The sequence below is a fragment of the Macaca thibetana genome, chromosome 6, assembly GCF_024542745.1.
Source record: "Macaca thibetana thibetana isolate TM-01 chromosome 6, ASM2454274v1, whole genome shotgun sequence".
NCBI lineage: Eukaryota > Metazoa > Chordata > Mammalia > Primates > Cercopithecidae > Macaca > Macaca thibetana.
Window position 1 is genome coordinate 72,684,633 of NC_065583.1, and position 26,803 is coordinate 72,711,435.

Genomic DNA, 26,803 nt, shown 5'->3' on the forward strand with positions numbered 1-26,803 from the left:
GTAAGGCAATACTTCCTTTTAAAATACCTTGCATCATTTGAAGATTATATTTATCATTGTACTATTTCAGAAGTTGACTGTATGCAGACAGATACAATTTTACATAAATAAGACACAAAGTAAAATTCATCTTCAGCACAGAAAACAGTTCCTAACAATATGATAGCTGTTAAACATATGAAACATGTTTAATTTCACTCTTTTTAGAGAAATATAAAATAAAAGCACTCTAGATATAATGTCTTACCTATCAGAATAACAAAAATACAAAAGTCTGAGAACAAACTCTGTTACCCAGATTAAGTAGAAGCTGACATCCTCCTGTGTTTCTGCTGGATATGCAAAATGATACAAGATCCACAGAGGAAATTTATAGATATTTATACTGGTAATATATAACAAAAATATATGACATAACAGGTACATTTAACATTTTGGCCTGGAAATCTCATTTCCAAAAATTCACCATGAAGACATCCATGTTACAAAAATACATCTATTCAAAGTTATCCACTGTAGCATTATTTGTAATTGTAAATACTGTGAAACCTAAAATTCCATACATAGTAAATTGGTTGAATGTTCAGTTATTTTCTACACTAAAAGAAACCAGGACTCCTAGGAAAAAGGGTTTATTCTAGGAATGTAGAAAGCAATATTCAAGATGAGATTGGAATATCTTATTATGTCAAAAAGTAAACAAGTGCTCAAAGAATGATGAAAAAATAGACACCAGGTAGTCGGGGAAAAAAGACAGTTACCTAGGTCTCCATCTCCTAATATTTCCTCTAATAGGAACACAAACAAACAAACAAAAAAGAAAAGAAAACCAACAAGAAACATGCCCTCAGGATTAAAGACAGAATGTACAAACTTCAAAATAACTATAAATAACAGAGGCATTCGAACCAGAGTTACTCCATCTTGACTGACGGCTAGGAAAAATGAGGCTGCGACTTGCTGAGCTGCATTCCCAGAAAGTTAGGTATTGCTAGCCTCTAGATGTTTATGGTTAAGGGAACAGATTAATAATGTTTACTAAACAGATCCAGACTTAGGAGTGCCCTGATACCCCGATGATATCTTGAGAACAGAAGCATTCCTAATTTTGCTTTAAAGATAATAACATCAATTCTTGCAAAATATAGTAATTAAGAAAAGTAATCCTTTATCACAAACCCTTGTAGCAGAGCACATCTCCCCATGATCTTTTTCTATCCTGTATATAAACAAGTATTGTACCTAGGGTGAACACATTTCTCCTCTTACTTTCAGAAACGCCCTACTCTGTCTATGGAGTAGCTGTACTTTTACCACTTTACTTTCTTAATAAACCTGCTTTCGTTTTGCACTGTGGACCTGTCCTGAATTATTTCTTGCGTGAGATCTAATAACCCTCCCTTGGGGTCTGAACTGGGGACCCCTTTCCTGAATATATTGCATATATTCACAAAACCAGAGGAAAGAATAAATATATTAAGTCAAGAAATACAAAGTATAAAAGTGATTCAAATCCAACAACTAGAGATATTTATGACTTGTTCATCTTTAACATGGAAATGACCCAACTACTTGATTTCTGTTTATTCTCTCCAATTGTTCCACCCTAAAGTATGGGTGTAGAGCGAAAGGAAGAATTGGGTTTTGGCAGGTACAAGAAGATGAAGGAATGGTACATAGGCGTAATTTAAATTTAAATATTGGCAAGAAAGGAAGTATTGTTGCCAGAAAAGGAGGAGTGAGGGAAGAAGAGACACTGCTGAAAATAAGTGGTCAGGGAAAGAATCAAAGTTAACCTTATTAATAGGATTAGTAAAGGAAGTTGGAAATAAAAATATCTGAGCTGAAAAATACAGTGGATAAAATTAACAACAGATTAGACACTGAATAAAAGTAAGATGAGTGAAGTAGAAGACAATAATAAAAACTAACCACAATGAAACAAGAGAAGAAAGAAAAATACAGCATAGTAAACTGTAGGACAACTTTAAACAGCCAAATCCATATGTAATCAGGGTCCTCAAAGAAGATAAAAGGAAGATGGAGAACTAAAAAACAATTTTTAAAAATAATGTCTGAAAATTTTCCAAAATTGATGAAAACTGGAGTAGCCCACGGGTTTAAAAAGGTCAATAAGCCCCTAGCACAAATAATGTAGGGAAAACTATATAAAGGCGCATAACGAATTGCCTAACATCAGTAACAAAGGGAAAACCTTAAGTACAGCCAGAGGAAAAAAAATTAGGCACAAATTTTTCATCAGAAACAACGCAAGTTAGATGATAATACAGCAACATCTTTAAAATATGTAAAGAAATTGCCAAACAGGAATTTTATACATGTAAAAATTGCTTTCAAAAACAAAGGACAACATAAAGATATTTTTACACTTTGAAACCTAAAAAAAAATTTTTTTAATAGACTTGCACTATAAAAAATGTGAAAGGAAGTTCTTCAAGCAGAAAGAAAATGATACAAGCTAGAAACCTGAATCTACATAAAGAAATGAAGAGTACCATACACTGTAACTCAATGAGCAAATATAAAGACTTATGTACTTATTATTTAAATTATTCAAAAGATAATCAGCAAAAATAATAATGTATTGTGGGATTTATAACTCACATATAATTAAAAGTTGTAACAAAAATAACATAAGGAACAGGTGAGAGAAACTGAAGTATACTCTTGCAAGAATATTATTATAGATGAGGTTCTACATTTCACTAAAATATATACTTACAGTAAGTTATAGATGTATACTATAGACCTTAATGCAATCACTAAAATAACACAATGAACATTTATAGGTAATAATTCAATAAAGGAGATAAAAACAGACACATTTTAAAAATGCTCAATCCAAAAGAAAGAGGGGAAAGGAAAATAAGAACATAAAAAGAGCAGACAGGATAAGGAGAAAACAAATGGTAAGATGATAAATTTAAACCTAATCATATCAATAATCACATTAAATGAAAGAGTATAAACACACAAACTAAACAGCAGAGATTGTCATATTAGGAAACAAAGCAAGAATCTACTATATGTTACTTACAAAAACCCACTTCAAATATACCAAATACATGATGAAAAAAGGCATACCATGCTAACATTGGCCAAATGAAACCCAGAGTGGTTATATTAGTATCAGACAGATTAGATTTCATAACAAAGAATATTACCAGAGTTAAGGTAATTTCTCAATGATAAAGGGCCTAATTGATAAGGAGAACATAAAAATCCCAAACATTTCCCACCCAATAAACAAGTTAATTTATTTGTCAAGAAGATATAACAATTCTAAACATTTATGCATCTAATAATAGAGATTCAAATATAAGAAAAATGGTTTAATAAATTGCAAGGAGAAACAGGCAAGTTCATAGTTACAGTGGGAGTTTTCAGCATCCCTCTCTCAACTCATGGGACAGGTAGACAAAAATGAGTAAAGAAAATGTGATGTTTAATTTTATGCGTCAACTTGACTTGCTGGTGAAACACATCTGTGTGTGTCTTTGAGGGTGTTTCCAGAAGAGATTAGCGTTTGAATCAGACAATTGACTAAAGAAGACCCACCAGAAGATTCGATGAGAAGCATCATCTAATCTATTGACAGCCTAATAGAACAAAAAGGAGGAGGAAGGGCAAATTCACTCTCTCTCTTCTGGAATAGATATTCTTCTCCTCCTGCCCTCAAGCATCAGAACTCTAAGTTTTTGGGCCTTCTTATTCTGGGATTTACACAGGAGGCACCTCTGGTTTTCGGGCCTTCAGACTCAGACTGAATTACAGCGCTGTCTTTCCTATTTGTCCAGCTTGCAGACAGCATATCGTGTGTCTTCAAGACTTCCATGATGAATCATAAATATACTTATATATATATATCTCTCTCCTATTGGTTCTGTTTCTCTGGAAAACCCTGACTGATACAGAAATAGAAGACTTAAACACCACTATCAACCATCTTCACTTCACTGTCATCTACAGAACACTCTAACCAACAACAGCAGAATACATACTTCTTAGCAACTGCACATGCAATATTTACCAAGACAAACTATTTTCTGGGCCATGAAACAAGTATTCATAAATTTTTAAACATTCAACTGATACAAAATAGGTTCTTGAAAAACAATGAAATTAAATGTAAAATCAGTAACAAAAAGATCCAAGGCTATATATATACATATATATTTGAAAATTAAGTAACAGACTTTGAAAGAACACACGGATCAAAAAAAAAAATCAAAAGGGAAATTTAAATGTATTCTGAACTGAAAATAAAATTAAAATAAGCCTATAAAAATTTCTGGAATGCAGCTAAAATAATACTCAGGGAAAATTTAGAATAGTATAAGCTTGTATTACAAAAGAAGAAAGGCCTTAAATAAATGATCTCAGCTTTCATCTTAATAAACTAGGGAGAAAAAAGAGCAAATGAAACCCAAATTAAGTAGGAGAAATATCAATATTTTTAAAACAGAAATCAATGCAATAGAAAACACATAGAAAAAAATCAAGGATATCAACAGACAGTTCTCAGATAATATCAGTAAAATTGATAAACCTCTAGTGAGACTGATCAGGAAAAAAAGAGAGAAAATACAAATAATATCAGAAATGAGAGCTATAACATCCCTACAGATTCCCCACATATTAAAAGGATAATAAGGCAAAACAACCACAACCTGCTAATACATTTGATGACTTAAACAAAAATAGACAAATCCTTTAAAAGGTATAATCCACTAAGGTTTACTCAAGAAGATAAAAAACCTGAATAGCCCTACATTGACTTTAAAAATTAACAGAAAAAAACCTTCTTAGAAAAATTACTCTAGGCCCAGACGGCTTCACTGATGAATTCTACTGATCTTATTAAGTAAGAGATAACACCAATTCTACACAAAATTCTCCAGAAAGTTACAAGAAAATACTTCCCAGCTCACTCTATGAGACAAATATTACTCTAATACCAAAACCAGAACACATTACAAGAAAAGGAAGCTGCAGACCAGTATCTCTTAGGAGAACACTGATGCAAAAATTATCAAAAAAAATGTAGCAAATTATAAATAAATCAAATATAAGAAAATTGTAATACATAAAGACTAAGTGAAGTTTATCCCAGGAAACCACAATTCTTTCAACATTTGAAAAATCAATAAATGCAATTCCACATACTCAATTGCAAAAAGAAAAACAATCATCTCAGCAAAGACAAATCACTTGAAAAAAATCCAATGTCTACTCATTAAAAAAACTCTTAGCCAAGTAAGAATAGAAAGGAATTCCTACAAGCTTATAAAGGTATTAAAAACCCATAGCTACCATTATACAAAATCACGAAAAACTAAATGCATTTCTCATAAAATTAGGAACAAGAGAGGGATATCTGCTGTCAATATTTCTATTCTACTCTGTGTTGTAAGTTCAAGCCTATTTTGAAAAAAGGCAAGAATAAATGAAAGGCATCCAGATTACAAAAAAAGAAGCAAAACTGTCTTTGTTTACAGACAACATGGTTATCTATGTAGACAATACAACAAAATCGATAAAAAGCTACAAATAGATGTTTTCCTCAAAGTTTAGGATACAAGATTAACATATAATAGCAATGAATAATTGAAAACTGAAATTTAGAAAAAATATCATTTACAAGAGCATCAAAAATATTAAGTACTTATACATAAATCTGAAAGACCTATATACTGAAAACTATAAAACACTGTTCAAAAAACCTCAAAGACTTTTTATGCTTCCAAGATGGTGGATTAGAGACTTTTAGTATGTCTCAGTCACTTGGAAATAGCAAAACAGTACATAAAAATCAACTCTGTGAGCTTTAATTCAAGAAGGAAAATGAAAATCCACTGGAATCATGAAGGCGACCCCAGATCCCATGGAGGAGAACGCAGGCAAACAGTCCCGTGACAACATTCAGCTGATAAAAGTGAGTGAAGCCCCAGTACATAAAAGAGGCCGAGAGCCTCTCTCTGTGACTCACCTTTCCACTGGTGATCTGAGCAACCTAAGACAAGGGAGAACACTGTTTCTCCCAAGCTCTGGGGTAACTTGGAGAGAGGGTTGGAGATGCTGAGAGGGAAAGACACCAGAAAAGGGTGTAGGCATTGTCCCAGAAGGAGGACTAAGAGCAGGATGCCATTTTTAATGCAGATGCATACAATGACAGTTATTCTTTGGTGACCCAGCAGCGTGACCAAACAGGAATTTTAATCTTGGGCCGGAGACTGGAGTGCTTGCTTTGGAGCAGGGTAGGGGCCTCCAGAGCCAGAATTATGGAAAGCACCTCAGCAACAGGTACTGGAACTATGCTCTCCCCTGTCACAGGCCTGGGGCAGGAAGAAAGCTGTTATAAGCTGCAGTTTCTCCCAAACTGTAAGACTTGCAAGCAGGTCCTGCTTAGCTACATGGAAGCAGTCTGAGTGCCATTATTGAGTGTCCCAGCCAGCTCCCCGAGACTGTAGCGCAGCAGGGCCTTCTCCAACTCAACCCCAGGCAGACCTCTAGGCATTCGAAGCACCCACTTGCCTGGACCAGCATCCTAAGCCACCCCAACTTTCCTGAGCATAGAACATGGTGCAGCAGGGCCTTCTCCAATCCATGCCCCACCATATCTCCAGGCATTCAGAGCACCCACTTGCCTGGTTCCACAGCCTGAGCTGGCCCACCTTTCCTGAGCATACAACACAGTATTTTGGGGCCCAGTCCACTCCATACCCAGGCAGATCTCTAGGCATCTGGAACATCCACTCACTTGGATCAGCAGTGTGACCTGCCCCACCCTTCCCATTCACAGATCTTGGTGCAGAGAGGCCCTCTCCACTTCACACCTAGGCAGATCTCCAGGCATTCAGAGCACCCACTTGCCTGGTTCAGCAGCCTAGGATGCCCTACCCGTCCTGGACATAGATCGTGGGGCAGAAGGGCCCTCTCCATTCCATGGCAGGGCAGATCTCCAGGCACTTGGAGCACCTGCTCACCTGGAAAAGCAGCCTGACCCACCCACCCTTCCTGTGCACAGATCATGGGGCAACAGGGCCCTCTCTGCTCCTCACCAGGGCAGGTCTCCAGGCAAAGAACCTGGAAGCCCGGATTGGAAGCTTGAGCCACTCTACCCTTTCTGTGCAAAGATACACATAAAGGAGGGCCTCTCTTCTTCACCCCCAGGCAGATCTCCAGACAGCTGAAACACCTGCTCACCTAGGTCAGCAAACTGAGTATCCAACCCTTCCTATGAAGAGACCATATTGCAGCTAGGCCTTCTCTGCTCGACACCAATGCAGATCTCCATTGGGAGCACCTACTCTTCTGAATCAGACACCTGACCTGCCCTACCATTCCTGTGCAGAAACTGTGGTGCTGCAGTACACTCCATGTCCAGGCATCTGGAGTATCCACTCTCCTGGATTAGGAGTTTGGCCCACTCTCCCTCCATAGGCAAAGAACTTGGGGCTGAGGAGGTTTCCTAGGCACACCTCTGAGCACTTGGTGGACACCCATTGGATTCTCCCTCAGTGCTGGTGCTTTTGCCTGCCACTGGGGGACCTGTAGCAGGCCTGGCCAGTCCAGCCCCATACATCTTGCTCACCAGCCCGGAGAGCTGAGCAGGGAACTCAGACCACTGTGCACTCCATGGATCAATCAATTGCCTGAGGCAACAGAGAGCTTCTCTCAGTAAGCAAGGATCAAGTATACACACCCAGCTGTGTTAGCCACAGTCACTTCTTACCTATAAGCACTATGTACTGGCTTATATATAAAGAAAGCCCAATACAAAAGCCCAGTATAAAACCTGCCAACAGAAGTCCATACAGCAGAGCCAAAAAGACACTACTGAACATTCTCTACAGTTACACTACCTAGGTAGGAGGGGAAAGGAAAAGAGAAATAAAAAAATAATAATATCACAAGAAAAGAAAGAAAAAAGAAAAATTCCTACCTGAACAAAAATAATTACAAAAATTAGAAGTGCCAGCACCTCCAGATAAGAAGGAACCAGCACAAGAATTCTGGCACCATGAAAAATCCGAATGTAGTGACACCACCAAAGGATCAGATCAGCTCTCTAGCAATGATCTATAACCAAACTAGAAACTCAGAAATGACAGATAATGAATTTAAAGCACAGGCTTGGCATGGTGGCTCACACCTGTAATCCTAGCATTTTGGGATGCCAAGGCAGGAGGATCACTTGAGCCCAGAAGTTTGAGAACAGCCTGGGCAACATGGCAATATCCCATCTCTACAAAATATACAAAAATTAGCCAGGCATGGTGGTCCACACTTGTAGTCCCAGCTACTCAGGAGGCTAAGGTAGGAGGATTACTTAAGCCCAGAAGATCAAGGCTGCAGAGAGCTGTGATCATGCCACTGCACACCAGCCTGGGCGACAGAGCAAGAACCTGTCTAAAAAACAAAACAAAAAATTCAAAGCATGGAAAAGCATGTCTTACAAGAATGATTAACAAGATCCAAGATAAGGATGAAATTAAATACAAAGAAACTTCAAAAGCAATCCAGGTAATGAAGGAATACATAAGCATCTTAAAGAGAAATCAATCAGAGCTTACGGAGTTGTCCTTTGTAGGGACATGGATGCAGCTGGAAACCATCATTCTCAGCAAACTATCGCAAGAACAGAAAACCAAACACCGCATGTTCTCACTCATAGGTGGGAACTGAACAATGAGATCACTTGGACTCGGGAAGGGGAACATCATACACCGGCGCCTATCACGGGGAGCGGGGAGGGGGGAGGGATTGCACTGGGAGTTATACCTGAGGTAAATGACGAGTTGATGGGTGCTGACGAGTTGATGGGTGCAGCACACCAACATGGCACAAGTATACATATGTAACAAACCTGCACGTTATGTACATGTACCCTAGAACTTAAAGTATAATAATAATAAAATAAAAAAAAAGAAAAGAAAAACTCACTTAAGGAGCTTTTTCAAAAGACAACTGAAAGCTTCAGAGGAAACTTCAGAGCCTGAATACATATCTTCAGAACTAACACAGTCAAACAAAAATAAATCAAAAAGAATTTTTTAAAATAAACACTCTCTGAGGAATACGGGATTAGGTAAAGCAACCAAACCTGCGAGTTACTGTCATTCCTGAGAAAGGAGAAGAAAAAGTAAACAACCTGGAAAACATATTTGAAGGAATAATTCAAAAAAAGTTTCCCTAATCTTGCTGAAGAGGTAGATATCCACATACAAAAAAATCCAGGTAACACCTGTGAGATGCTATACAAAATGAACAGCAACAAGACATATTGTCACAAGTCTGTTCAAGGTGAAAACTAAAGAAAAAAATCTTAAAGGCAGCTGAGAAAAAGGTCAGATCATATGTGCAAAGGGAACTCTGTTAGGCTAACAGTAGACTTCTCAGCAGAAATCTTATAAGCCAGGAGAGGTTAGGGGCATACTTTCAGCCATCTTTAAGAAAAGAAATTCCAATCAAGAATTTCACATCTCACCAGACTAAGCATCATAAGTGAAGGAGGAATAAAATATTTTCCAGACAAGCAAGTGCTAAGGGAATTCAATACCACTAGACCAGCCTCACAAGAGATCCTTAAGGGAGTTTTAAACAAGGAAACAACAACAACGAAAATAACTGCTACCACAAAAACATGCACACAGGTCTTATAAAGGAACCACACAAAAGAAAGTACAAAGCCATCATCTAATGACTTCACAATCGGATCAAAAATCTCACATATTAATATTGAATGTAAATTGCCTAACTACCCCACTTAAAAGGCACAGAGTTGCAAGTTGGATTAAAAAAAGAAACCCAACCATCTGCTGTCTTCAAGAAACCCATTCTCACATGTTGACACCCATAGGCACAGAGTAAAGGGTTAGAGAAAGATCACACAAACAGAAAACAAAAAGAGTAGTGAAGCTATTCTTATATCAGGTAAAACAAATGTTGGACCAACAAAAAAAAATGGACAAAGAAGTAATAATGATAATAATGATAAAGAATTTAAATCAACAAGACTTAACTTATACTTAATATATACACCCAATATTGAAGCACCTAGATTCACAAAACAAGTACATCTAGACCTACTAAAAGAAACAGACAGTCACACAACACCCCACTGATAGCATCAGACAGATCGCTGAGACAGAAAACTAACAAAGAAATTCTGACCTGAAATTCAACACTTGACCAACTGGATCTAATAGAAATCTACAAAATATTCCGGGTATCATACACAGAATACACATTATTCTCATCTGACATGGAACATAATCTAACATCAACCACATGCTTGACCATGAAACAAGTCCCAGTAAATTTAAAAAAAAAAATCTAAATCATACCAACAACACTCCTGGACCACAGTGAAATAAAAGGAGAAATCAATACCAAGATCTCTCAAAACCACACAATTACATGGAAATTATACAACTTGCTCCAGAATGACTTGTTGGTAAACAATGAAATTAAGGCAGAAATCAAAAAATTATTTGAAATAAATAAAAATAGAGAAATAGCATACCAGAATCTCTGGGATGCAACAAGAGCAGTGTTCAGAGAAAAGTATATAGCACTAAACACCACCCCAAAAAGGCAGAAAGATCTCAAATTCAGGATCTAACACTATACCTAGAAGATCAAGAAAAACAAGAACTAACCCTAAAGATAGCAAAAGAAGTAACTAAAACCAAATAATAACTAAATGAAATTGATATTCAATCATCCATACAAACAACAAAACAAAAACTTTGATCTTTGAAAGGATAAACAGGTTGATAGACCACTAGCTAGACCAACAAAGAAAAAGACAAAAGATGCAAAATAAGCACAATAAGAAATCACCAAGGTGACGTCACAACCGATCCACAGAAAAACAAAAGATCCTCAGAGACTATTATGAACACCTCTATGCAAACAAACTAGAAAATCTACAGGAAAGGGACAAATTCCTGGAAACACACAACTTCTCAAGATTGAATCAGGAATGTATTAGTCTGTTTTCACACTGCTGATAAAGACATGCCCGAGACAGGCCAATTTACAAAAGAAAGAGGTTTAACTGGACTTATACTTCCACATGGCTGGGGAGGCCTCACAAACATGGTGGAAAGCAAGGAGAAGCAAATCACATCTTATGTGGATGGCAACAAGCAAAAAGAAAGCTTGTGCAGGAAAATTCCCGTTTTTAAAATCATCAGATCTTATGAGACTCATTCACGATCACGAGAACCGCACAGGAAAGACCTGCCCTCATAATTCAATCATCTCCCACCGGGTTCCTCCCACAACACATGGGAATTGTGGGCGTTACAATGCAATATGAGATTTTGGTTGGGACACAGGTAAACCATATCATTCCACCCTGGACTCCTCCCAAATCTCATGTCCTCACATTTCAAAACCAATCATGCCTTCCCAACAATCCCCCAAAGTCTTAACTCATTTCAGCATTAACTCAAAAGTTCACAATCCAATGTCTCATCTGAGACAAGGCAAATCCCTTCCGCCTATGAACCTGTAAAATCAAAAGCAGCTTAGTTACTTCCTAGATACAATGGGAGTACTGGTATTAAGTAAATACAGCCATTCCAAAAGGGACACACTGGCCAAAACAAAGGGGCTACGGGCCCCATCAAGTCTGAAATCCAGTGGGGCAGTCAAATCTCAAAGCTCCAAAATGATCTCCTTTGACTCCATGTCTTGCATCCAGGTCACGCTGGTGAAAGAGGTGGGTTCCCATGGTCTTGGGCAGCTCTGCCCCTGTGGCTTTGCAGGGTACAGCCTCCCTTTCAGCTGCTTTCACAGGCTGTTATTGAGTGTCTGCAGCTTTTCCAGGTACACAGTGCAGGTTGTCAGTGGCTCTACCATTCTGGGGTCTGGAAGACAGTGGCCCTCTTCTCACAGCTCCACCAGGTGGTGCCCCAGTAGGGACTCTGTGTAGGGGCTCTGACCCCACCTTTCCCTTCCACATTGCACTAGCAGAGGTTCTCCAGGAGATCCCCACCCCTGTGGCAAAGTTCTGTTGGGACATCCAGATATTTTCATACATCCTCAGAAATCTAGGAGGAGGTTCCCAAACCTCAATTCCTGACTTCTATGCACTGTCAGGCTCAGCACCACATGGAAGCTGCCATGGCTTAGAGCTTGCACCCACTGAAGCCATGGCCCAAGCTGTACCTTGGCCCCTTTTAGTCATGACTGGAGTGGCTAGGATACAGGGCACCAAGTCCTTAGACTGCACATAACACAGGGACCCTGAGCCTGGCCCACAATACCATGTTTTCTTCCTAGGCCTCCAGGCCTGTGATGGGAGGGGCTGCCATGAAGACCTCTGACATTCCCTGGAGACATTTCACCATTGTCTTGGTGATTAACATTTAATTCCTTGTTACTTATAAATTTCTTGAATTTCTTTCAGAAAATGGGATTTTCTTTTCTCTCACATTGTCAGGTTGCAAATTTTCCACATTTTTATGCTCTGCTTCCCTTATAAAACTGAATGCCTTTAACAGCACCCAAGTCACTTCTTGAATGCTTTGCTTCTTAGAAATTTCTTCTGCCAGATACCCTAAATCATCTCTCTCAAGTTCAAATTTCAATAAATCTCTAGGGTAGTGGCAAAATTCCACCAGTCTCTTTGCTGCAACATAACAAGAGTCACCTTTGCTCCGGTTCACAACAAGTTCCTCATCTCCATCTGAGACTACCTTAGCCTGGACCTTATCGTTCATATCACTAACAGTATTCTTGTCAAAGCCATTCAACATGTCTCTAGGAAGTTCCAAACTTTCCCACATTTTCCTATCTTCTTCTGAGCCTTCCAAGCTGTTCCAACCTCTGCCTGTTACCCAGTTCCAAAGTCATTACCACATTTTCAGGTATCTTTTTAGCAACGCCCCACTCTACTGGTACCAATTCACTGTATTAGTCTGTTTTCATGCTGCTGATACCTGAGACTGGCCAATTAACACAAGAAAGAGATTTAACTGGACTTACAGTTCCACATGGGTGGGGAGGCCTCACAAACATGGTGGAAGGCAAGGAGAAGCAAATCACATCTTATGTGGATGGTGGTAGGCAAAAGAGAGCTTGTGCAGGAAAATTCCCATTTTTAAAACCATCGGATCTCATGAGACTCATTCACTATCACGAGAACAGCACAGGAAAGACCCACTCCCATTATCAATCACCTCCCACAACACGTGGGAAATTTGGAAGTTACAATTCAAGATGAGATTTAGGTGGGGACATAGCCAAACCATATCAAGGAAGAAACTGAAACCCTGAGAAGACCAATATCCAGCTCCAAATTGAATCAGTAATAAAAACCTACTAAATTTAAAAAAAAAAAAAAAAAAAAACCAGACTAAATGGATTCACAGCCAAATTCTACTAGATGTACAAAGAGGTAGTACCAATTCTACAGAAACTATTCCAAAAAATCAAGTAGCAGGGAATTCTACCTAATTCATTCTAAAAAGCCAGCATCACACTGATACCAAAACTTGGCAAAGACACAACAAAAGCAGAAAACTACAGGCCAATATCCATGATGAACATAAACACAAAAATCCTCAATGAAATACTATTAATAGCAAACCGAATCAAGCAGCACATCAAAAAATTAATTCACCATGATCCAATAGGCTTCATTCCTGCAATGCAAGGTTGGTTCAACATATACAAATCAATAACTGTAATTTGTCCAATGAACACAATTAGAAACAAAACCATATAATAATCTCAATTGCTGCTGAAAAAGCGTTTGATAAAATCCATCATCGCTTCACAATAAAAATCCTCAATAAACTAGGCATGGAAGGAATATAACTCAAAATAGTAAGAGCCATCTATGACAAACACACAGCCCACATCATACTGAAGGACAAATGCTTGAGCTATTCCCCTTGAGAACTGGAATAAGACAAGGATGTACACTCTCACCACTCCAAACCAATACAGAACTGGAAGTCCTAGCCACAACGATCAGGCAACAGAAAAAAATAAAAGGCACCCAAATAGGAAAAGAAGTCAAACTATCTCTCTTCATAGATGACATGCGTCTATACTTACAAAACCCTAAGTACATCACCAAAAGGCTCCTGAAACTGATAAACGACTTCAGTAAAGAATCAGGATACACAATCAATTAGAAAAATCAGTACCAATTCTATACACCAATAACATTCAAGCTGATAGCCAAATCAAGAATGCAATGCCATTTACAATAGAAACAAAAAAATAAAATAAAACACCTAGGGATACATTTAACCAAGAAAGTAAAAGATCCCTACAAGAAGCACTACATGACACTGCTGAAAGAAATCATAGATGACACCAAAAAATCGAAACACATTCTGTGCTCATGGTCTGAAAGAATTGGTATCATTAAATGCCCATACTGCCCAAAGTAATTCACAGATTCAACACTATTCCTATCAAACTACTGTTATTTCTCATAGAACTGGGAAAAAACTATTATAAAATTCATATGCAACCAAAGTCACCCAAAGAGCCAAAGCAGTCCTAAGTAATAACAACAAAGCTAGTGGCTTGACATTACCCAAGTTCAAATTATACTCTAAAGCTACAATAACCAAAACAGCATGGTAGTGGTATAAAACCAGACACATAGACCAATGGAGCAGATTAGAAAACACAGAAAAAAACAAAAACAAAAACAAAAAAAAACGCACACCTACAGCCATCTGATCTTTCATCAAAAATAAGCAACAGGGAAAGAACTCCCTATTCAATAAATGGTGCTGGGATAGTGGGCTAGCTTTATATGCAGAAGAATGAAACGTGTCCCCTAACTTTCACCCTGTACAAAAATTAATTCAGAATGGATTAAAGATTTAAATGTAAGACCTCAAACTATAAGAATCCTAGAAGAAAACCCGGGAAACACCATTCTAGGTATCAGCTGTGGGAAGAAATTTATTACTAAATTCTCAAAAGCAATTGCAACGAAAATGAAAATTCACAAGTGGGACTCAATCAAACTAAAGAGTTTCTATATAACAAAAGTAACATCAACAGAGTAAACAGACAACCTACAGAATGGGAGAAAATAATCATAAACCATGCATCCAACAAAGGACTAATGTTCTATACAGAACTTAAACAAATCATCAAGAAAAAAAAAAAACATTAAAAAGTGGGCACAGGACATTAACAGATACTTCTCAAAGGAAAACATACAAATGGCCAACAAACACATGATAAAATGCTCAACATCATTAATTATCAGATAAATGCAAATCAAGACCACAATGAGATACCATCTCACACCAGTAAGAATGGCTATAATTAAAAAGTCAAAAAAACAAACATGCTCATGAGGTTGTGGAGAGACGGGAACATTTATACACTGTTGGTGGAAATGTAAATTAGTTCAGCCACTAGAGAAAGCACTTGGAGATTTCTCAAAGAAATTAAAACAGAACTACCATTAGACCTAGCAGTCCCATTAGAGGGTATATAGCCAAAAGAAAATAAATAGTTCTACCAAACAGACACCTACATTTGTATGTTCATCATAGCACTATTTACAGTAGCAAAGACATGGAATCAACCTCATTGCCTATCAATGGTGGATTAGATGAAGAAAATGCAGTATATATGCACCACAGAATACTACATGGTCATAAAAAAGAATGAAATCATGCCCTTTGCAGCAACATGTATGCAGCTGGAAGCCATTATCCTAAGCAAATTAACAAAAAAAAAGTAATACTCCATGTTCTCACTTATAAGTGGCAGCTAAACATTGGGTACACAAGGATATAAAGATGGAAACAATGGGCAGTGCAGAATATTAGAGGAGAGAGGGAAGGATGGGGGAAAAGGCTGAAAAACTATTGGGTATTATGCTCACTACTTTGGTAATGGGGTCATTCATATCATAAACCTCAGCATCACATAATAACCCAGGAAACAAACCTGTATGTGTATCCCTAGAATCTAAAATAAAAGTTGAATTATTTTTTAACAATTTAAAATGTACACCATTTTTACTTATTGAAAGACCCAATACTGTTAAGATATAGATCTTCCCCAAATTTATCTATACTTTCAATATAACTCCAAACAAAATCCCAGTAGCCTTTTAAAAAAAAAATAAAAATTGGTAAGATGCTCCTAAAATTCATAAGGAGATGCACAGGATTTAGAAAAGCCAAAATAATTAAGAAAAACAGTAAGTTCAGTAGTACCCCTTAATCTGTTGTTTTGCTTCCTGCAGTTTCGATTGCACGTAGTCCAACAATGGAAAATTCCAGAAATAAACAATTCGTAAGTTTTAAGGTGACACCGCTCTGAGTAGTATGATGAAATACCTAGCCTCCCCACTCTGTCCTGCCCAGGATATGAATCATCCCTTTGTCTAGTGTATCCACGCTCTATATGCTTCTTGAATATTACTCACTTAGTAGCCATCTCAGTTATCAGATCAACTGTCTTGCTATAGCAGTGCTTGTGTTTAAGGAACCTTTATTTAACTTAATAATGGCCCCAAACTGCAAGGATAGTGATGCTGATAATTTGGATATGCCAAAAAGAAGCCAGAAAGTGTCTCCTTTGGGTGAAGGGATGAAAGTTCTCAATTTAAGGAAAGAAAAAAAACGTATGCTGAGGTTGCTAAGAGCTATAGTAAGAATGAATCTTCTATCCAAGCAACTGTGAAAAAGAAGAAAAAGGAAATTTGTGCCTTTGAATTTTTGATGTTGCACTTCAAACTGCAAAAGTTATATATGCATAGTGCATGATAAGTGCTTAGTTAAGATGGAAAAGCAATTAAACTTGTGGGTGGAAGGCATGAACAGAAATATATTCTGATTGACAACAATGGACGTTCAGTACTTTCCACAGCTTCAGACATCTACTGGGGATATTAGAACATATCTCCCATGAATAAGGGATGACTACTTTGTTATTATTATCAAGGACCAAATAATTAAATGTGTTACTGGTGTCATGATAGACAAAAATATGAATGGAACAGAATAAAGAGTATAAAAATAGACTCGCATTACGGTCAACTGATTTTAAACAAAGATGAAAGGCAATTCAACGGAGAAAGCTTAGCATTTTCAACAAATGATGTTAGAACAAATGGATATCCAGAAGCAAAAAAAAAAAAAAAAGAACTTCAATCCATAGCTTGCCACATATACAAAATAAATCATAGACCTACATACAAAACTTAAAAATATAAAATTTCCAGATGATAACACAGGCAAAACTCTAACTTTGCATCAGGCAAAGATTTTTTAAAGATATAATACGAAAAGCACAATCCTCTTAAAAAAAGGTAGACTTTACTTATAGGTAGAATAAATCATAGTATTTCTGTGTTAAGAGGAAAGAATGGCTGGTCACAGTGGCTCATGCTTATAATCCCAGAGTTTTGGAAGGCCAAGGTGGGAGGATTACTTGAGCCCAGAAGTTCAAGGTCAGCCTGGACAACATATTGAGACCCCGTTTCTATAAAATAAAAAATAAAAGTAGCCAGTTATGGTTGCACATGCCTATAATCCCAGCTCCCTAGAAAGCTGAGGTGGAAAGATTGCTTGAGCCTGAGAGGTCAAGGCTGCAATGAGCACAGATGACTGTGCCACTGCACTCCGGCCTAGATGCCAGAGCAAGATTCTAAAAGAAAAAAAAAGGAGGAAAAGCTGACATACTCCTTGATTTTCTGTGAGTTCTCAACCATTGTTCAACTGTTAATTTAATGTATAAATTAGCAATAACAAAGAAAATAGAAACTATGTGACAACGGCAAGTAAGACATGTCAACAGAATGTAAGAAAATGAAAAGCAGGTAAGTGGTAACTAATTAGCACATGAGGAAAAGTTAAAACCTAAGTGTCCTGCAAAAGGGAGGTCAAGATTTATGAGGTCAGATGACTCTGGTAAAGCTCAGGAGACCGAGGCAGGTAAATCATTTGAGCTCAGGAGTTCAAGATCAGCCTAGCCAACACAGCGAAACTTCGTCTGCACTAAAAATACAAAACTTAGCCAGGTGTAGTAGTACACACCTGTAATCCCAGCTACTCATGAGGCTGAGATACAAGAATCACCTGAACCCAGGAGGCAGCAGTTGTAGTGAGCCAACATTGCACCACTGTACTCCAGCCTGGGCAAGAAAGTGAGACTGCATCTCAAAAAAAAAAAAAAAAAAAAAAAAAAAAAAGAAAGAAAAGAAAACAAGAGGTATAAATGAAGCAGAAAGCCTTTGGACTCAGAGACACCAGGTAGCTTACCAAAAACAAGAATTAAATAAAATGTGACTCTTAAAATGCCAAAAGTACTTTTCCTATCAATTTCCCTATCTATTCCCATTAACATAATAGCAGGCTTATACCCACAGACGAAACTGCCAAATAAAAAAAAGGATATCCAGTTAAATTTGAAGTTCAGATAAGTAACAAATAATTTTTAATATATGTTCATCCAAAATACTGCATGCAAATTCAGATGATGTCCTGTATTGTTTGTGGCCATCTCTGGCAGCTCTACCTTCAGACTAGATACTGGCCCAGAAAGGAAGTTAAATATATTAACATTAGTGGACTTAACAAAATCACAAATCTTTACTTGATCAAACACACTATATACACAGTCTCCACAGGTAACAGAGTCTTCCTCTAAAATTTACTCAAATCCTAAGACCCAAAAGTGAAAGAAGATTAATTTTTTTTAACATTCTAAAGTTAAAAAGATTTATTTTTAACTTTGAATAAATATAGTGAAATATGATATTTAAATAAGACATTGGAAGTAACAGAGCAAGAATCCAAGAACTATTACAGTTTAACATTTCTTCTTCAGTGTTTTCAAAGAACAATTAACAGTACAATTCTGGCCCTTATTTTTATATGACAGAATAATCTTGGATTTAAAAAATACATTATTCATCCAATGGATGTTTTAAGAGTGACTAACTCAACAATATACTAATATTTTTGTACTGAAATGATAGCAAATAACAGCTACATGCTAAAATATTCCATATGATTCACAACACTAATGATTCACAGAAGAATTCAGGGAGTGGTTTATAACTAAAGTTTGTTCTAAAGGGAAAAATAGCAGGGTTCAAATGACCCAAAGCCAGAAGAGTTAATAAAAGAAACGAAATTTGTAACAATGGTTCTCAAACCTGACCCATCAAGTCAGAATATCAGAGAGGTACAGCTCCCCAATTTTTTGTTCTGTTTTTTTGAGACAGGGTCTCACTGTCACCCACGGCTCACTGCAGCCTTGATCTAACAGGTTCAAACAATCCTCCCACCTCAACCTCCCAAGGAGCTTGGACGACAGTCACATGCTACCATGCCCAGCTAATTTTCATATTTTCTGTAGAGACAGGGTTTCACCACTTTCCCCAGGCTGGTCTCAAACTCCTAGGCTAAAGTGATGCTCCCGCCTCAGCCTTCCAAAGTGCTAGGATTACAGGCATAAGCCACCATGCCCAGCTACTCCAAAATGTATAATTTTGAAAAACTTCTCCATGAGATTCTCATACTCTGTAAAATTGTGGAATCACTGCTTAAGAATGCTGACTTGAGTATGATCATTCAACAGTATGAGCTATTGCATTTTAAGGACAATTATAATGCTATAAATAGCAAATAATGAAATTATTCTTCTTACCTTGGATACATTGCTGACATAATTCATTTGGACAGTACTTTCCTTATCAACTTGATTACAAAGGTTCTGTAAAGTAGATGCATATTCTTTATCACTTTTTATTCTCAGGGCCATAAATTTCTTTACTGTTTCCAGTAACCGTAATTCCCAGTCTTGCAATTTTAACACTGCTTCATGTGAATTCTTCAGGTCACTCCCAAATCCCATTTTGTAAGGCACTGGTTATCCTCCACACTGCACAAGTGAGCCTTCTAATCAGCACATTATCTGTGTATGTAAACAAAAGAGAAAAACTCTTAAATAAAAAGGAAATTAGTCTTCAAAAAAAAAAGTTATGATAGATTCTTCTTTGAGGTAAAAAAAAAAATAAAAAATCACGACTGAATACTTTCTTCCAAAGATCAGAAATAAGATGAAGAGGTCCACTCTATTGTTGGCTTCAATATTACACCAGAGGTCTTAGCCAATACAATGAAATAAATGAAATAAAAGGGGCATTCAGATGGGATAGAAAGAAGTAAAACAATCTTAATTTGCAAATTACATCATCTTATATGTAGAAAATCCTATGTAATGCAACAAAAACTATTAAAATAAATGACTAGAAGCCTCTACAAATTGTGCCCCCCTGCCCCCCTGCCAGCAGGAACACCAAATTTAACAACTATTTACACACACAAAAATCACCTTCATAAGAACCAAAAATCAGGTGAGCAATCACAGTACCCAGTTTTAACTTCCTATCACTGCAAGAGGTACTGAAAAGTGTAGAAAACACAGTCTTGAATCATCAAGACCAGTCCTTTCCCATCCCCCGGCAGTGGCCACATGGTACACAGAGTATGCTTGGAGGAGAAAGAGAGCACTGTGATTGCGGTACTTTGCAGTAAACTCACTGCTGCCCTATCACAGCAGAAAGCAAAACCAGGATGAACTCAGCCAATGTCCACCCAGGAAGGGAGCATTTAGACCAGTCACAGCCAGAGGGGAATTGCCCATTCCAGCAGTCAGAACTTGAGTTTCAGCAACCCAGAGAGACATGAAAGAGGGAGGCTACAGGAGTGCTTGCAACACCCCTTCTGCACCCCAGCCAGGACAGCTTGCAGCAACAAAAGTGACTCCATCCTTCTGCTTGAGGAGAGGAGACAAACGGTAAAGAGAACATTGTCTTGCCTCTTGGATACCAGCTCAGCCACAGCAGGATAGAGCACTGGGCAGTCATTAGACTCCTATTATAGGCCCTACCTCCTGAATGACATTTCTAAACACAACCTGGGCCAAAAAAAAAAAAAAACCCACTGCCTTGAAAGGGAGGACCCAGTCCTGGCAGGCTTCATCACCTGCTGACTTAATAGCCTATGGTCCCTGAATAACCAGCAGTGATACCCAGGTAGTACGCTGTGGGCCCTGGGTCAGATTCAGACATGCTAACCTCAGGTGAGACCTAGCACATTTCCAGTTGTAGTGGTGGCTATGGGGAGAGACTCCTTCTGCTTGAGAAAAACAAAGAGAAAGTTAAGGGGACTTTGTCTCACACCTTAGGTATCATCTCAAACACAGTGGGGTAGAGCACCAAGCACATTCTTACAGCTTCCAATGCCAGGTCTTGCCTCTTGGATGGCACTTCTAGACCTGCTGCGGGCCAGAGAGGAGCCCACTGCCCTGCAGGGTAAGTCCCAGGCCTGGCAGCATTCACCACAATCTGACTGAAGGCAACTTGGGCCTTCCGCCAACATCAGCAGTAGCCCGGCAGTCCTTCCTGTGGGCCTGTGGTAGTGGTGGCCAGGGAGAGAGGCTCTTTACCTGTGGAAAGGAGAGGGAAGAGCGGGAAAGACTTTGTCTCATGGCTTGAGTGCCAGTTTAGCCGTAGAATAGGGCACTAGGTAGATTTCTAAGGTTTTGACTCCACTCCTTGTTTAACAGACATCTTTGGACCCACTTAGAGCCCTTGAGGAAAGGACACAAGCTTGGCTGGCTTCACCACCTGCTGATGATAAAGCTCAGGTGACTTGAGCAAACAGGCAGGAGTCAGGCAGCAATTACAGTGGGTCTTGGGCATGACCCAGTGCTGTGCTGGCTTCAGGTCTCACCCAGTGCAGTTCCAGTACTGGTAGCAACATGGTGACTGTGTCACCCCACCCCCTGCTCCAGGTGACTCAAAACAGAGAGAGACCCCATTTGTTTGGGAGAAAGGAATGAAAGGGAACAAGAGTTTTTGCCTGGTAATGTAGAGAATGCTTCCAGATCTTATCCAACACCATAAAGGCAGTGCCCCTACAAGTCTGCATAAATCATAGTGTTACTGGGCTTGAAGTGGCCCCTAATACAGATACAGCTTGGATCACAACACCCAAGTACCTTGTATTACCTGGAAAGCCTTCCCAAGGATGACAGGGACAAACAAAGCACAGAAGTGAAGGCTACAATAAATACCTAACTCTTGAATGTACAGACTCTGTCGAATATCCACAGGATTCCAAACCATCCAGGAAAACAGGACCTCCATACACAAACTAAATTAAGGCACCAGGAACCAATCCTGGCCTGAAAGATAAGGGACCTTTAACACAGAGAACTCAAAATAGCTGAAGAAACTCAGAAAAATTCAAGATAACAGAGAGACCGAATTTAGAAATCTATCTAGATCAACTTAACAAGGAGATTGAAATCAATAAAAAGAATGAAGCACAAATTCTAGAGCAGAAAAATGCAACTGACATACTGAAGAATGCATCAGTGTCTCTTAATATCAGAATCGATGAAGCAAAAGAAAGAATTAGTGAGCTTGAAAATAGGCTATTTAAAAATAGTCAGAGGGAACAACAACAACAAAAAGAATAAAAGAGAATAAACCATGCCTACAAGAACTAGAAAATAGCCTCAAAAGGGGAAATTTTTTTCTTTTTTTCCAGATAGGGTCTCCCTCTGTTGCCCAGGCTGGAGTACAGAGGCACAAAAAATAGTCAGAGGGAGCAATAACAAAAAAAGAATGAAAGAGAATAAACTATGCCTACAAGAACTAGAAAATAGCCTCAAAAGGGGAAAGCTTTTCTTTTTTTCCAGACAGAGTCTCCCTCTGTCACCCAGGCTAGAGTATAGTGGCACAATCAGAGCTTACTGCAGCCTCAACCTCCTGGGCTCAAGAGATCCTCCTGTCTCAGCCTCCTGAGTAGCTGGGACTATAAGCATGTGTCACCATGCCCAGCTAATTTTAATTTTTTTTGTAAAGAAGGGGTCACACTTTATTGCCCAGGCTGCTGTCAAACTCCTACGTGCAAGCAATCTTCCCATCTTGGCCTTCCGAAGTACTGGGATTACAGGCATGAGCCACCATGCCCAGGCATAAACGGGCAAATGTAAGAGTAATTAAGAATTAAAAAGGAGGTACAGAAAGAGATAAGAGTAGAAAGTTTATTCAAAGAGATAATAACAGAGATCTTTCCAAACCTGGAGAAAGATATAAATATTCATGTACAAGAAGGTTCTTGAACAACAAGCAGATTTAACCTAAAGACTACCTCAAGGCATTTAATAATCAAACTCCCAAAGGTCAAGAATAAAGACAGGATCCTAAAAGCAGCAAGAGAAAAGAAACAAATAACATCCAATGGAGATCCCATATGTGTGGCAGCAGCCTTTTCAGCAGAAATCTTACACGGCAGGAGAGAGTAGCATGAAATATTTAAAGTGCTGAAGGGAAAAAAAAACAAAAAACAAAAAAAAAGTCTACCCTAGAATAGCATGTCTGGTGAAAATATCCTTTAAGCATAAAGGAGAAATAAAGATATTCCCACACAAAAGCTGAAGGATTTCATCAACACCACACTTGTCCTATAAGAAATGTTAAGCGAGGGGCAAGCACAGTGACTCACACCTGTAATCCCAGCACTTTGGGAGGCCAAGGTGGGTGGATCACCTGAGGTCAGGAGCTTGAGACCAGCCTGGTCAACATGGCGAAATCCCATCTCTACTAAAAATACAAAAATTAGCCGGGCATGGTGGTTGGCACCTGTAATCCCAGCTACTTGGGAGGCTGAGACAGGAGAATTGCTTGAACCCAGGAGGCAGAGGTTGCAGTAAGCCAAGATTGCGCCATTGTACTCCAGCCTGGGCAACAAGAATGAAACTCAAGAAAGAAAAAAAAGGGAGCCGGGCACAGTGGCTCACACTTGTAATCCCAGCACTTTGGGAGGCTGAGGCAGGTGGATCGCCTGAGGTCAGAAGTTCAAGACCAGCTTGGCCAACATGGTGAAACCCCATCTCTACTAAAAACACAAAAAATTAGCTGGGCATGGTGGCAGGCACATGTAATCCCAGCTACTAGGGAAGCTGAGGCAGGAGAATCACTTGAACCCAGGAGGTGGAGGTTGCAGGGAGCCGAAATCACGCCATTGCACTCCAGCGTGGGCAACAAGAGTGAAACTCCGTCTCAAAAAAAAATAAATAAATAAAAGAAAAAAAAAAGGAAATGCTAAGGGGGATTAATCAACCAGAAAGAAAAGGACATTAATGAGCAATAACAAATCATCTGAAGGTACAAAACTCACTGGTAAAATTAAGTACACAAACAAAGCATATTATCACATTATAATAATAATGTATAACTGTGGTGTGTAAACTGGTCTTAAGAAAAAAGACAAGATGAACCAATCAAAAATAATAACTACAACTTTTCAAGACACAGTACAACGAGTTATGAATAGAAACAACAATAAGTTAAAAAGCGGAGGGGGTGTCAAAGTTAAAGTACAGAGTTTTTTTTATTAGTTTTCTTTTTGCTTGTTTGTTTACACAATCATGTTAACTTGTCATTAGTTTAAAATAATGGGTTATAAAATAGTATTTGCAAGCTTCATGGTAATCTCAAATCAAAAAACATACAATGAATACAAAAAAAGTAAAATTAAGTCATACCACCAAAGAAAATTACCTTCCCTAAAAGAAAGACAGGAAGACAGGAAAGGAAAAAGACCAGAAAACAAAGAGTAAGGATGTAGAAAAGAGAGAACCCTGAAACACTGCTGATGGTGGGAATGTGAATTAGTACAACCACTACTATGGACAACAGTTTGGAGATTCCTCAAAACACTAAAAACTGAGCTACCATATAATCCAGCAATCCTGCTGCTGGGTATATAACCTCCCCCCCCCCAAAAAAAAACCAAAAAACAAAACAAAACAAACGGAAATCTGTATACCAAAGAGATATCTGCACTCTTATGTTTATTGCACCACTGTTTACAATAGCCAATATTTGGAAGCAACCTAAGTGTCCATCAACAGATGAATGAATAAAGAGATGTGGTACAAAGAGTGAGATCTTGTTATCTGCAACAACATGGATAGAACTGGTGGTCATTATATTAAGTGAAATAAGCCAGACACAGAAAGACAAACTTGAACTCATAGAGACAGAGAGTAGAAGGATGGTTACAATAGGCTATAAAGGGTAGTGGGAAGCAGGGGGAAAGTTGGGATGGTTAATGGGTACAAAAAATACGTAAAGAATAGGACCTAGTACCTGATAGCACAACAGGGTGACTGTAGTCAATAATAATTTAATTGTACATTATCAAATAACTAAAGCTGTATAATTGAATTGTTTGTAACACAAAGAATAAATGCTTGAGGTGATGGATACCCCCATTTACCCTGATGTGATTATTACATACTGCATGTCTGTATCAAAATATTTCATGTACCCTATAAATAGATATACCTACTATATATCCACAAAAATTAAAATATAAACAAATAAAAAACAGTTAAGTAATATTACAGGGTACAAGGTCAATATACAAAAATAAATTATATTTCTATATACCATCATTGAACAATCCAAAAATGAAATGAGAAAACAATTCTATTTACAAAAGCACCAAAAAAGAATAAAATACTTAGGAATAAATTTTACCAAAAAAAGCAAAACCTGTATGCTTAAAACTATAAGACACTGTTGAAAGTAATTTTAGGGCCAGGTGCAGTGGGTCAAACCTATAATCCCAGCACTTTGGAAGGCTGAGGCAGGCGGATCACCTGAGGTCTGGAGTTTGAGATCAGCCTGACCAACCTGGAGAAACCCCATCTCTACTAAAAATACAAAATTAGCCATGCGTGGTGGTACATGCCTGTAATTCCAGCTACTCAGGAGGCTGAGGCAGGAGAATCGCTTAAACCAGGAAGTGGAGGTTGCAGTGAGCCAGGATCATACCCACTGCACTCCAGCCTGGGCAACAAGGGCAAAACTCCATCTCAAAAAAGAAAGTAATTTTTAAAGACCTAAGTAAATTGATATATTCACATTCACAGATCAAAAGATTTAATATTGTTAAGAAAGAGCCTCCAATTTGATCAAGAAATATAACATAATCCATATTAATATCTCAGATTTCTTACAGAAATTGACAAGCTATCCTAAAATCTATATAGAAAAGTAAGGGAGCCAAAATAACACACAATAACTTGAAAAGAGGCACAAAATTGGAAGATTCACACTTTCTGATTTCAAACCTACTAAAAAGCTACAGTGATCAAGACACTATGGTAATGGCATATGGACAAACAGAAATCAATGGAATAGACTAGAGGGGCCAAATATAAATCTTCACATTTATGGTAAAGTGATTTTCTACAAGGGTACCAAGAAAAGTCTTTTCAACAACTGGTTCTGGGACAACTGAATTTCCACATGCAAAACAATGAAGCAGGATGTCTTCCATAGATCGCACACAAAACATTAACTGTTAATGGATGACACCCCTAAATATCAGAGCTAAAACTACAAAACTCTCAGAATAACACACACAAGTAAATTTTTGTGACCTTGGCTTCGGCAATGGTTTCTTAGATACAACAACAAAAGCACAAATGACAAAAATAAAAAACATTACTTAGATTTCATCAAAATTTAAAACTTCCATGCTTCAAAAGACACCATCAAGAAGGTGAAAAGACAACCTACAGAATGGGAGAAAATATTTACAAATCATATATATATATGATAAGGAACTTCTGGATGGAGGACATAAAGAATTTTTACAACTCAATAATAAGAAAAACCAACAAAAGAAATGGACAAAGGATTTGAATGGACAATTCTCTAAGAAAAATATAGAAA

At 38.1% G+C, this 26,803-nt stretch overlaps 1 protein-coding gene across 15 annotated transcripts in view; it reads right to left on the minus strand.

Moving 5' to 3' along the window:
• FER (FER tyrosine kinase) overlaps nucleotides 1-26,803 on the minus strand; it is a 725,379-nt gene that overhangs the window by 364,652 nt on the left and 333,924 nt on the right. For 14 of the 15 annotated variants that reach the window (XR_007726658.1, XR_007726657.1, XM_050794609.1 and 11 more), the window contains one exon: nucleotides 19,687-19,953. Coding sequence is in view for 13 of the 15 variants with exons in the window: in XM_050794609.1 (XP_050650566.1) it covers nucleotides 19,687-19,893 (207 nt within the window). In the remaining 2 variants the exon portion in view is untranslated. Of the gene's footprint in view, nucleotides 1-19,686; nucleotides 19,954-21,223; nucleotides 21,490-26,803 lie in introns of all 15 variants that reach the window. The other variant, XM_050794606.1, reaches the window with a different exon arrangement.